Raw genomic sequence first — 13,192 nt, 5'->3', positions numbered from 1 at the left:
TGCGGAGAGGGGCGGCATGCAAATCCAATTAATAATAATAATAATAATAATAATAATAATAATAATAATAATAATAATAATAATCCTTCTCTTATTTTCATTATGTCAGTTAAGCATCCTTGAATAACTTTCCTTTATATTGTGCAGTATACTACAGTTACTCATGGAAGTCCCTTCCATTATTCAATTCAATTCAATTTATTAGATTTGTATGCTGCCCCTCTTCGAAGACTCGGGGCGGCTCACAACAATAATAAAAACAATATTTCAGCGAAAACAAATCTAATATTAAAAAACACATAAAACCCTATCATATTTAAAAAAGCAAACAACATACGCATACCCAAACATAAATATAACAAAAAAGCCTGGAGGAAAGGTGTCTCAACTCCCCCTGCCTGGCGGTATAGATGGGTCTTGAGTAATTTACGAAAGACAAGGAGTGTGGGGGCAGTTCTAATCTCCGGGGGGAGTTGATTCCAGAGGGCTGGGGCTGCCACAGAGAAGGCTCTTCCCCTGGGGCCCAGCAAACGACATTGTTTGGTTGACGGGATCTGGAGAAGGCCAACTCTCTGGGACCTTATCGGTCGCTGGGATTCGTGCGGTAGCAGGCAGTTCCGGAGGTAATCTGGTCCAATGCCATGCAGGGCTTTAAAGGTCATAACCAACACTTTGAATTGTGACCGGAAACTGATAGGCAGCCAATGCAGGCCACGGAGTGTTGCAGAAACGTGGGCGAATCTAGGAAGCCCCACGATGGCACCTGTCGTAGCATCTTCTCCAAGTCATATACCACCCAGTCTCTAGGTGTTCCAAAAATCGTTAAAATCTGTCTTTTCTTCTAGGCTGGAGTGAATTGGTGTCAAACTCTCTTGCTTTTCTTTTTCTGTTGTGTTGGGTTGGTGTCTCAAGATGTATTTTTTTTCTTTTTCCTTTTATTACTTTCTAGTTTTAAAATGTCAGCTGCTTGGAAGCATCTGTGATTTAAGTAGTTATAAATCAAATACGTAATATTAAATAAACCAATGAGTTGGCTAATTAGTGTAGGTGTGTGTGTGGGGGGGGGAAATCACATATTATCAAGAACATTACCTTATCAATAAATAAGATGCACTTAGACCGAAAAGACTTGTTCCCAACTTGTAATAACTGTGGTGATAGGGCTCTATATTTTTCCTATTCTTTGGGACCTCAAAAATAACAGATACTCAGCAAGTTCTTTCTTTAATATTTAATTCGTTTGACAGCATAAGTGAATGAGATCTGAACTCAAATATTGATGCTCTATCAATTATAGTGACAATCATGCCTCTTTAATTTTCAAGTTTACTATCCCCCCCAAACTTTCATACCATTTAAATCCTTTTTATTATTAGCATTTTCCTCCAAATACTGTAATATTGTTTTCTTTTTAGATTGTATATAATTTCGATATTTCTTTTAGAATTTCTGTCCAAATCCATCTTTTCTAATAGGGTTTCATGTCACTGAATCTTAGGTATTACTGCTCTATTAAAATCTACCTCCTTGAATTGTGTATTTACTGATATGCTCAGATATAGTTTTCCATAAAACCAGGAACTCCAGAGCTGCCTGATCATTATTTCCATATCATTAACAAAAATGCTTTTCATTGGTTAGAATCACGTCAAGGAGGGTTGATCCCCTTGTGCCTTCTTTCAGCTACTGATGGAGAAAGCTGTTAGCCAGGCCAGTCAAAATTTTCTAGTGAGACCAGTCTTGGCAGAGATTGTTTTCTAACAGATGTCAGTGCAATTAAAAATCCCTTCACACCTCTCTAAAAGATCTGCAGTTTCCTTTAAAAACAAAAACAAAACACAATCCACACCTATTTTATTGGCTGATAGTAATAAACATGAACCATTATTTTGTCCCTTCCTCCACTTACTATAATTTAGATTTACCAATGGTTTTCTCAGTTTCCCTACTTTTCTAAACATTTAATTTAAGTAAACACCTGTACATAATTTAAATAAACATTGTAGTTCATCTTTTGCTTTTTCCTTTCCCCTTTCTGTTTACTTTGAACAAGTTTCATTTTTCACTGCCAAATTATGCTAATTATGGGATCAAAATTCAAATTTTATTTGTGTAGTATTTAGGCCATAACAAACCTATTATGAGTCATCTCATAATATCTTGTATTCATCAGATTATATTTATCCTCTTGCATTAAATATTACGATGTTTATTCCTGTATTTTCAATAGGAATTTGCCAGTTTCTTCCATGATATTTAAATCAGTTTTACTAGTTGTCCCCCGAACAATATATAAATTGTCTCTTTATATCTGAGCTTTGCCACCAACTTCTTCATTATTTATTTCATAGCCTAATACTTCTAATCTAACTCAGCCTCCTTTCTGAAAAATCATTTAAAACTATGCATGAAAAATTCATTCAAACGCTATTTTTAATTCCTCTCCAAACTTGTTTCTAAAACAACAACATGATGTATTTATTTGAAAAACTGCATTATAAGACTATAACAGGATTTTAAAAGGGGAAACATATGAATTTCTAGGCAGTAATACATAGGCAAAGTTTGCATTTTCGGATAATGTATATTTCCTTTTTAATATTTAGAAACATATTTATTTGAGAACAAAATCTGTTGTTTCAGTAACGTGTGCAAAAATAATCTTGCAGCATTCCACAGCATATAATGCATTATTAATTGTTGATGAAATATTATTTGTCTGAAAATAAACATAATGTAATCTCAGATTTAAATTCATTTGTGTATAACAATTTTCTAAAAATCAGATACACTTAATTCAGCATTCTAAACTTTCAGATATATTTGTCTTCTATTTTAACATTTGCTTGCTCAAAATATTGTACTAGTTTTTCACCGTGTGGCTTGGATCCAAAATTGATTTTATACCCACAAAAGAACTGTTCTACTTAACTGAAGAGTGCAAGCTGGGAAAAAGTGAATCTAGAAATGAACCAAGAAATAGAAAGGATCTTCCACGCATGCAACATCTTTTACAGAATTCTTCAGAAGATCCTAATGGTCACCTAAGCTTTGTCAGGGCTCATATTCTAATACATCTAGAAGAGGGATCTTTGAGCACTGCTCCAATAACTATGCAAATATAATTTTTGCTTCACTTTATGGTTATTTGGATCTTTGCTTAAATGTTTCCAGCTGTCACTGTCTAGTTTATATTATTTATCTGGCCAATTTTCTGTGGGAATCAGTTCTGTTTGTTTTATAATTAGCTCCTAAGCATTGTATTTGGTTTTTTGCATAATGCAGGCATCAATATAATTCTGAGATCCCCAACATGATGCCTGAAGTACTCTTGCCAATGTGCCAATATAATCCTTTATTCCCTTGACCCCTCTACCTACTTGACTTTACTTCTTTTCTTATGGGAAACTGCAAAAAGTGCCAGAGTCTCCTTATTTCCCAAAACTCTCCTCATAAACTTTTTAGACAATAAAAATGATTGACAGCTATATTTACCTGCCCAGAGAACAAAAGGAAAAGACAAGACAAGTAAACATTCCCATAAATCTGGTAAGTAGCTTAGAACTGCTCCCACCCTCCTTGTCTTCCGTAAACTACTTAAGACCCGCCTATACCGCCAGGCATGGGGGATTTGAGACACCTTTCCCCGAGGCTTATTATAATTTATGTTTGGTATGTATGTGCTGTTTGGTTTTTAATTATGATAGGGTTTTTGGTTTTTTTTAATATTAGATTTGTGACAATATAATATTGTTTTTATCGTTGTTGTGAGCCACCCCGAGTCTTCGGAGAGGGGCGGCATACAAATCTAATAAATAATAATAATAATAATAATAATTATTATTATTATTATTATTATTATTATTATTATTATTATTAGTTATTGCGCTGTAATATTTTCTGAAAGGACAAGCCAAACCAGTATCTATTTTATCAGAGCAACCACAACATGTTTTCAATAATCCTGATGTGCTTACTAGCCCCAAAAGTTTAGAGAGCCTAATCACAACCTAGTATTGAAATGTTAGTGAAATTGAAGTTCACATAGGGCAAATGAAAATTTGTGTTGTGGGCAATCAAAACCCCTATGGCAGTGATGGTGAACCTTTTTTTGACTTGGGTGCCAAAAGAGTTGTGCGCACACGTGCCTACATCAATAATGCAATGCCCTCCCCCCACACATGCACACAGGCCATACTGAAGTCTCCAGACTTCCAGTAGCTCCAATGGTCTGTTTTTCGCTCTCCCCTGGCTTCAAGAAAGCCTCTTGAAGCCTGAAGATGGCAAAAAATGGCCCAACTTGGGCAATTGGGCTTTTTCACTGTCCTCAGGCATCAGGAGATATTCCTGAAGGCAAGGGATGGTGAAAACAGCTGAAAATAAGGCCAAAAATCAGCTGGCCAGCACGTGCATGCTGGAGCTGACATAGAGCAATGCCTTGCATGCTCTCAGATGTGGCTCCACGTGCCACAGATTCGGCATCACTGCCCTATAAGATCCTACTAACCAGTTACTGATTACTGTAGCGAGGGGGACGTTTCCCAAGTTCGCCTGGTGCACCAGTTGCGGCCCTATCTGGACCGGGTCTCACTGCTCACAGTCACTCATGCCCTCATCACCTCGAGGTTCGACTACTGTAACGCTCTCTACATGGGGCTACCTTTGAAAAGTGTTCGGAAACTTCAGATCATGCAGAATGGAGCTGCGAGAGCAATCATGGGCTTCCCTAGGTATGCCCATGTTACACCAACACTCCGCAGTTTGCATTGGTTGCCGATCAATTTCCGGTCACAATTCAAAGTGTTGGTAATGACCTATAAAGCCCTTCATGGCATCGGGCCAGAATATCTCCGGGACCGCCTTCTGCCGCACGAATCCCAGTGACCGATTAGGTCCCACAGAGTTGGCCTTCTCCGGGTCCCGTCAACTAAACAATGCCGTTTGGCGGGACCCAGGGGAAGAGCCTTCTCTGTGGCGGCCCCGACCCTCTGGAACCAGCTCCCCCCAGAGATTAGAACTGCCCCCACCCTCCTCGCCTTTCGTAAACTTCTTAAAACCCACCTTTGCCGTCAGGCATGGGGGAATTGAAACATCTCCCCCGGGCCTATACAGTTTATGTATGGTATGCTTGTGTGTATGTTTGTTTTTAATAATGGTTTTAGTGTTTCTTTTAAATTATTAGATTTGTTATATATTGTTTATTATTGCTGTGAGCCGCCCCGAGTCTACGGAGAGGGGCGGCATACAAATCTAATAAATAAATTAAATAAATAAATAACTACTAATCAGACTGAAGAAGCTACTTGGATAAGCAGTGAAACATTTCAAAACATAAAAGAAAAGATAGTCCAATTGCCGCGACTCAACTTTCAGACAACGGTGAGAACCTTCACCGACAAATCAGAAGCTGTGTACTAGAATTGTCTTTGTCCTACAGTCCTGAGTCTATGGAGAAGGGTAGCCTAGAAGTCTAATTAATTAGTTAATTAATTAAATCAATAGACTTTCTAGTGGTCTCCCATGGAAGCTACAGATCATATCTGAACTGTCATGCTATATACTGGCCTCATGAGCACTGCGTTTGCAGTTTATTGTTATAGTTTCATAGCGGTGGACAGAACAAAACATATTTTCAGTGAAAATACATTTTAAGATGAGAAAGCTATGGCACATGTACGCCTTTGTATGTGGAGACGTTGCTGTAATGCATAAGAGAGCAGGTACTTATTTCTTACCCTCTCCCTTGGTTATGGTGTATGAACATTTAGCATGTTACAGTAAGTATTTAGAGGAATGTGTTCTCAAATAAGCACCCTATCCTCTTTCTTCCACCACTTACTCCAGGAATAAACAGGAATAAACCAATTTGACAATGGTAAGTGCTTTACATAGACAGGTTCCAAATTAGATCACCACTGGTTTTCGTGCACAGAAGTATCCAGACAGGTGGGCAGAGGCTCTCGCCGCCACCACTACCGCTTCTAAGAACTGGTCTGAACTGAGAGCAACCCACTGCTGATGTGCAAGGGGACAAGCTGCACATGTCTATGAAAAGCACTGACCATTCCCTGTAATGACCTGGGCCCTTCCATACCTCGGTGTACTTTGAAATTCCTCATTATAAAAATTACAATGGATCCCATTTTAAAAGGGTGCTTTTAGCATTCTCTGATTCTTTTAGGGCATATAAGTTGGGTTATCTGGGGCAAGCTGTTGATAGGGTGTCCTGAAATGTTTTATTGATGACTTTTATCTGCTCCCTTCCTGTTAACTGTCATGCAAAGGTAATTAATATGGCTTGTATTAGTAAATCTTTTGTTTGCTGCAGTGGCTTGCAATGGGGCAGCTCCTAACAGCAGCGTTGACAAAGCACAAGAGAATTCTGTTAAAAAGTTGTGTTTAGTAATTGTAGTCATTGTGTCAGGCCATAACTGACTTGGAGCTGAAGGATTTTTGTGAGATGAGTAGCTGTGCCAGCAGGGACCCAAGTCTCCTGGGCCAGCCGCACTCTCATTAAGATTTGCCGCTAGCAGTGGCGGTGTTCGGCAAGTATGTGACGTGCATTCTGTTATTGTATGCTTGGCTTGTCAGCCTGCAGCTTTCTGACACTCACTTATGTCACTCTTTATTCAGAGAGGAAGAAGCTTTTGATAATTTGACAAGACAAGCTCTTAAACGATCTAGGTCATGGCCTTCACTGTCTGTGATTGTGAACATATTTCCTGAAAGCCCTGTCACTCATCACAGCTACATTTTCTCCCGGGGAGTCGTAGGCCTGTCCTGGTCTCTTGTCAGCTCATACATTTTGGTTATTCATATACCAAATATAGTCTTGGTGGAGGGATGTTTTTTCCCCCTTCACTTTTGCAAATGCTAGCATGTTAGTAAGGCTAATCCTTTCTCCTGTGTTGTGTTCCCAGCAGGGTTGTGTTCAAGGGTTCTCTCTGGTACAAGGCAGACAACTAGCCAAGGGGAGCTGAAAAGGAGGAAAGGCCGCTTAGTGCTGTTTTTGTGTTTGTTCATTGTTGTGGAAATATGAGAACTGGTGGCAAGGGCCTTGTCTATTGAGCACTTGAGTCTTGGTCTGCTGTCAGGGGCTGTTTAAGATTGAGTGTTTTATTTTCTTTGATGTTCACATTTGAGAATAGGGAAGTGGGAATTAAACAACAGATGCACTAAGCCGTTGTTCTCATAAAACAATAATTAGCACATGATAAAATTCAATATGGGTCAAATGGAACAATATAAAACTCTTGATTCATTTTGTGTGACAAAGTGGCTTGATCTGTACTTTATTTTTTATGAATACTTGGCAGTCCGAATTACTGGTAGGATAAATATTTGGAATTTCCAGTTGTGCAAAACTTAAGAAGCAAACTGATCACCAATTTACAGAAATCCAGAAGTGCGTTTGTTGTGAAGAATAAATAGCCATTTTATGTACACAGAACTAGATGTTAGTTCAGTTGCACCAGTGAGCCAGAAAATAAATGAAATGCTCTAATGTAGAAAAATTCCATAACAGTTTTTCACCTAGGAGAACAATTTATATCTAATCAGATTTTCAGGTGTTAGCAGATCTAAAGGTACTGTCTTCCATAGCCAGCAATTCTGCATCGATTAAGCAATCCATAAACTATAGCAATTATTTAATATTTCATTTTTAAGGAAACAATACAAATTAACTTTGAAGCTAAAACAAAGAATGAACTGGTCTCAGATTTATATGTGTCATTTTGGGGGGAAAACCACCATTTTTTGAAACATCTCCAAGTATAGTCAATTCTAAATGCACTAGATTAGAGTTAAGTCACATTGTATACTGTATAACATTAAATGCTATTTTGAATCTTAATGTATCTTTACTTGGAACAAAAATAGTGAAAAATAATGAATGAGATTTAGATCTGGGTAATTTTGTTTATTGTGTGGATTTTATTATATATTTTTTTTCCTCATGGGCTAAAAATGAACAAATACAGTTATATGAAATTTAGCCTTTCCTAATAAAGTTTCGTTGTTATTTTTTGAAGTCCGTAATTTATTTCAACATAACAACATTTTATAATATTAATGTTTGATCTCCTATAATGTTAGAAGTTATATATATATTTGCTAGAGCAAACATTATTATTGATTGATTGATTGATTGATGGTATTTCTATGGCACCCAATTCCCAAATAATAATTATTATTATTATTAGACTGAGACAGATACTATCAAAATGCCATTTTTACATCAGACAGTTCATTGCCAATAGTTTTTCAGCCAAATTATCCTTGAGAACAATGCAGTGATCAGGACCTGTCCAGAACTAATGGATAAATAACTGCTTGTTTAACACTGGTAAACCAGTGAAAATGTTGCCAACACTAAAATCCATTTAAAGCTTGAAAGTAGTAAAATATATTGTATTGTAGGATGAAATGGGGACTCGTAGTTTAGTTCTGATTTCACGATCAATTGAGGAAAAATAGATCTGTTTATTGTTTGTTTCAGGCATGTTTATAGTTTAATATCTTCTTTATCGCAAATGGGTGTTTGTCACTATTTTTCTTAAAGCCTGCATATATATGTGCATATACAAAATAGTTAACACCTCCTTTATGTCCAGATGGATATTGACTGTATCTTACAGTTCCTCATCTAATGATGTAAAGTCTAAAAAAACCCAAACCAAACCAAACCAGATATTTGTATTTGTATGAGAATGTACTCCATTATATCATTTAAACTGCTTAAAATCTCTTAGTTTACATTAAACTACAGTTATTAGAAGCAAATTATATGATTATTTTAGAGTGGTTTTTATAATATGTATTATTATAAACTTAGTTGCAATGATACAGAAAGTGGGCAAATTCGTCCCATTACAGATCATGGAAAATGAAAGAATTGTCAGAGCAACAGCTATTTTATAAAGTTTGAAGTGGAAAAGCTGATTTTATTTGAAAATTCCACATTCTGTTTCTAATGTGAAAATTATAGCAAGAAGGAAATGGATAGTGTTAAACACTATTTTAATACCCTATTTTGTTAATACACTATTTTGTGTATTTTCTTACAGGTGTACTGTAGAATGTCTTATTCTGCGTGTTCAAATGTGCCTTATTTTGCTCTGCAGTTCTGTGAAATAGAACAAAGTGGAATAATGCAGAGATTGTAAAACCACAAGCAGAAAAGCATAACTGCATGCAATATTTTGATTAAAATTAAAAATGTATTCAAAAATAGAATAACAGTTACATGAAAATACAATATAAATTAATCTCTAAGTGATGTTTCACACCAGCCTTAAAAGTTGCGCATCTCTGGCATTTATTTACATTTTGGGACTCTTATAAACTTGTCTCCAAAAGTTCTAAACTTTAGCAAAAAGAAAGGGGGAGAAACTGTTGCTGGCTTTCTGACAATGGCAGAGAGTGTGTTAAACCAGTGTAAAATTCAATTAAACTGTCTAGCCAGGTTTTTGAAGCTGAAATGCAGACCCTCTCAGTTAAGCTTCTTATTTTCCTGTGACCGACACCAGTGGTTACTGTGTTATGCCAAAATCAACAGGCTGTAAAGCACCTTGTTTCATGCTCCCAGCTGATCAATATTTTTATTTTCTAGGCTTGCCCAGAAATATGGAGGCAGTATCACCTAACAGTAAGTAGAAACACCTTTTTATTTTGTCCTACACCGGGCCTATTTACTCTTCTGTGAACTGCTGACCATAAAATAGAGACAAGGATCTTTTGAAGAAAGTTAATAAAATATCTGATGAGAGTCAGAATAGAAGAATGCAAGAATATCCTATGCTATTTTTTCCTGCCATGTTCTTCTAAAAGGTTTGCGTAATAGAAATTATCTGTGGGTAATACCATACCAGTTTTCTGTTTATAGCTTCTTCAGAACAAAGTACATAGCAAGAATGAAATGTCTCCTTTAAACACCAACAATATCAATGCGAATCATGGACACTACAGGAACGGTTACAGTTTCACTGTTCTTGTGATTATTTGCCTTGATGAGATACCAAAATTAGAAATAAAACAAATTTTCAGTGTCTGTTTATGAGGAAGTTTATAAAGCCACAGTCAAAATGTACTACAAAACTTTCACTTTAACTGACTATTAATAGTATTAAATATATATGTGGAGAACTTCATGCACAGTTCTGTTTGACTTTGTAATTTACTTAACTATATCTAAACTCATGGGAATTTGGATTGGCTATTGGCAGATCATAAAGAGAAGATCTTTAGATCATCTCTTTATGGCTCAAGAACAGAATTTATTTTTTCATGGACTGTTTTTTTCTTAGTTAGAAGAAAATATAGTTGATAAATGGATGATACATATGACTACAACAGCGATTTTGAGTTCCCCTATTTTTTTCTATACTTTTGTATGACCTGTTTTTAATCTTATATACTTTTTTACAATAATACATTTCTGAAATTTACTTTTCTTTATAGAATCAAAAATGGCTTAAATATGCATTATTATATAGCATGGCTGAGGTTTTCAAGAAGTTATGATGTAGCTTCTCTGTTCAAATAGGAATATAATATGGAGAAACTTCTTAGATTATTATTTGGCCACTTTAATCTTAAAACTGCAAAAAGTATCACTTCTAAAAAAGGGGTTTTTTTTTCAAAATTGCTCAACTAATTTATGATGATGATGATGATGATGATAATAATAATAATAATAATAATAATAATAATAATAATTTATTAGATTTGTAGGCTGCCCCTCTCCGAAGACTCGGAGCAGCTCACAAGTAAAAAACCATATACTTATACTATCTTTTGAATTCTGAGATGAAAGAATACAACCTACTTGTATGATTCTGATAAAGAGCTTTATATTTCTTGTTGGTTCCAATATTGATTGAATAGAATAGAATATTATTTATTAGCTAAGTGTGACTAGACACATGCAAGGAATTGCAACTACATAAAAAATAGTATGTTATCTATCTAAATTGTTTTCAAAGAACATCATAAAATGAAAATTAAAATACAAAATATGAAGCTGTTCATATCGATATACCATGGACATATTTACCTTAGTTCTCAAAATTATGAAATAAATACTAATTCATATTTGAATTTGTATGCTTGTGTTAAAACAATATATTCCACATTTGAGTACAGTTAATTCAGATTGTAATATTTTGCAATAAACCAGAATATAAAGCCTATAGGAAATCTGCATAAGGAGAACAAATTTAATGTAACATACAAATATCTGCCATGTAGATAATCTTTTAATCCTACTTATTATGCATGTTTATCAAAAGGGTTATATAAAATGTGTGGTTATTTTTTCATGCATAAGCAAAATGTCTCTAATTAATTGTTATGAATGCTTCAGATCAATAGAACATATTTGTTATTTCTGAGACTTTGTGAATTTTATTCTTTTTGCTCTCTTACTAAGAGAAGGGGTGCCATCTATTGACTCACTGTGGTTACCACATTCAAAATCATTACCAATAACAATTGCTAAATAAATAAGTAGCTGATAGTTAAGGATTGCCTTTACCTTTTTTATGACATTTTTGGCATACCAAGTCTTGGTGACATTTTCTGTTGGCCAGAAGGAAAAGTGAAATAAGAGATTTGTAAAGCATGGAAGATTAAGAAAGAATACTAAATTGGTCCCTTGAAAATTTGCAAATGACATTTTTGTTTTTAGCGTTGTTGTATAAAAGAAGCCATTGAATTTTAAAATCAACAAATCCACATGGAAGAAAAAGACTTTACAACAAGTTTTAAATATAAAGTGCAATTGAATACATTTTAAAAATACAACTGAATTTTCTATTTTAAAAAATATTTCTAATTACCAAACTATCAAGTATACTAGCATAAAGATGATCCAAAAATCAAGACTATTTTTAATTTAGAGCAGGATCTATGTTTGTCACTGAGTGAATTATATATTTGCTGTCTAATATGCAACTGTAAATAAATATATAGTATTTAATGAAAAGAAATCATAAATCATATTCATTTTTATTATGCATATTAAACATGAACTCAGATCCTTTCATACATAGCGTAAATATGCTATTTTCAATAATTTCTATGGCTCATGAAGTATGCACCCTTCAGCGTATATTAACACATTTTTACGTGTGAGTTGCAAATTGCATTTTCCATTAGTTGGGTAAGACCTTTATCCAATTCATCTGGCTTAGAAGCACCTTACTTTCCCTGGTCTTCTTGACTTCATATATATCATACTAACATTAAGAAAAACGTGACAGTTCCTATTTCAGATGGATTTTATGTTGATGTAAGATTAGTCCCTATGGTCTTATGAATCCAGAGATAAGTTTGGCCTTGAGTGTACATTAGTTAGGATTCAGAAGGATATGCATGCCATAGAAAGGTGGTGACTAATTCTCCCTTTCACTGGTGAAGGCTACTATCCAGGAACCATGGGAGGATGCTGACATATGTACATATGATGCTTTGGAAATCAATAGCACCACAACAATATATATCCTCCTAATGAAATGTTCTAGTGCTTCAAGCAGTAGCTGATAATAATGAAGAGCATCCTGGAAATTCAGTAGTGATTAAATACCAGTTACTCTAGTTTCTTTTGTGCTTCCTGAATACTTTTTATTATTAAAATACTTACCTTTGACCATAAGATTTTCAAGAAGATATATGGAAGAGATATTAATATGACATTCTACTCTCTTTTAATTATAATACAAATATAATTACCGAACTAATACAATTATAATTGTCAGGTTAGACAACTTTTAATATTGTGATGTTTTCAAAATAGTATATTTTTTAATACTCAAGTCTTACTATTAATTCCTTAAAAATGCCGGCTATACTGTGTTAGTTAAGATATCTTAGAACAAAACTTTTATGGTATCTTCATGGGAATTAATCGATAAAATATGCTTGATTGAGATTTTACATGTAAAGCAGGTGTCATATAAAGCCAAGTAAATCTTGTAAATTCTTATACAATTATGTTTATATGTTATAACAATCCTTTTTCAGGAAAGAGATTATCATCAATTTTAAAGGCAAAGAATATAATTTATGGATTAGACATAAAATACTACATATACAATAAGAATTGTTTTGGTTTAAAATCTTTTAGAGTAAAATGAATTTCAAGCAAAAACAAAGCTTTATAAGTATATGAACTTCTTTCTGTTTTATTTGT

At 34.7% G+C, this 13,192-nt stretch overlaps 1 protein-coding gene across 1 annotated transcript in view; it reads left to right on the top strand.

The window, feature by feature from the left end:
• The window catches only part of ZCCHC7 (zinc finger CCHC-type containing 7), a 166,918-nt gene that overhangs the window by 105,793 nt on the left and 47,933 nt on the right, over positions 1 to 13,192 (top strand). Inside the window, exon 6 of the mRNA XM_070742265.1 lies at positions 9,614 to 9,649. Coding sequence (XP_070598366.1) covers positions 9,614 to 9,649 — 36 coding nt within the window. The remainder of the gene's footprint in view (positions 1 to 9,613; positions 9,650 to 13,192) is intronic.

This window comes from Erythrolamprus reginae, chromosome 2 (assembly GCF_031021105.1).
Source record: "Erythrolamprus reginae isolate rEryReg1 chromosome 2, rEryReg1.hap1, whole genome shotgun sequence".
Lineage (NCBI taxonomy): Eukaryota > Metazoa > Chordata > Lepidosauria > Squamata > Dipsadidae > Erythrolamprus > Erythrolamprus reginae.
The sequence above is the reverse complement of the archived record's forward strand: the minus strand, read 5'-3'. Positions and strand labels throughout refer to the sequence as shown.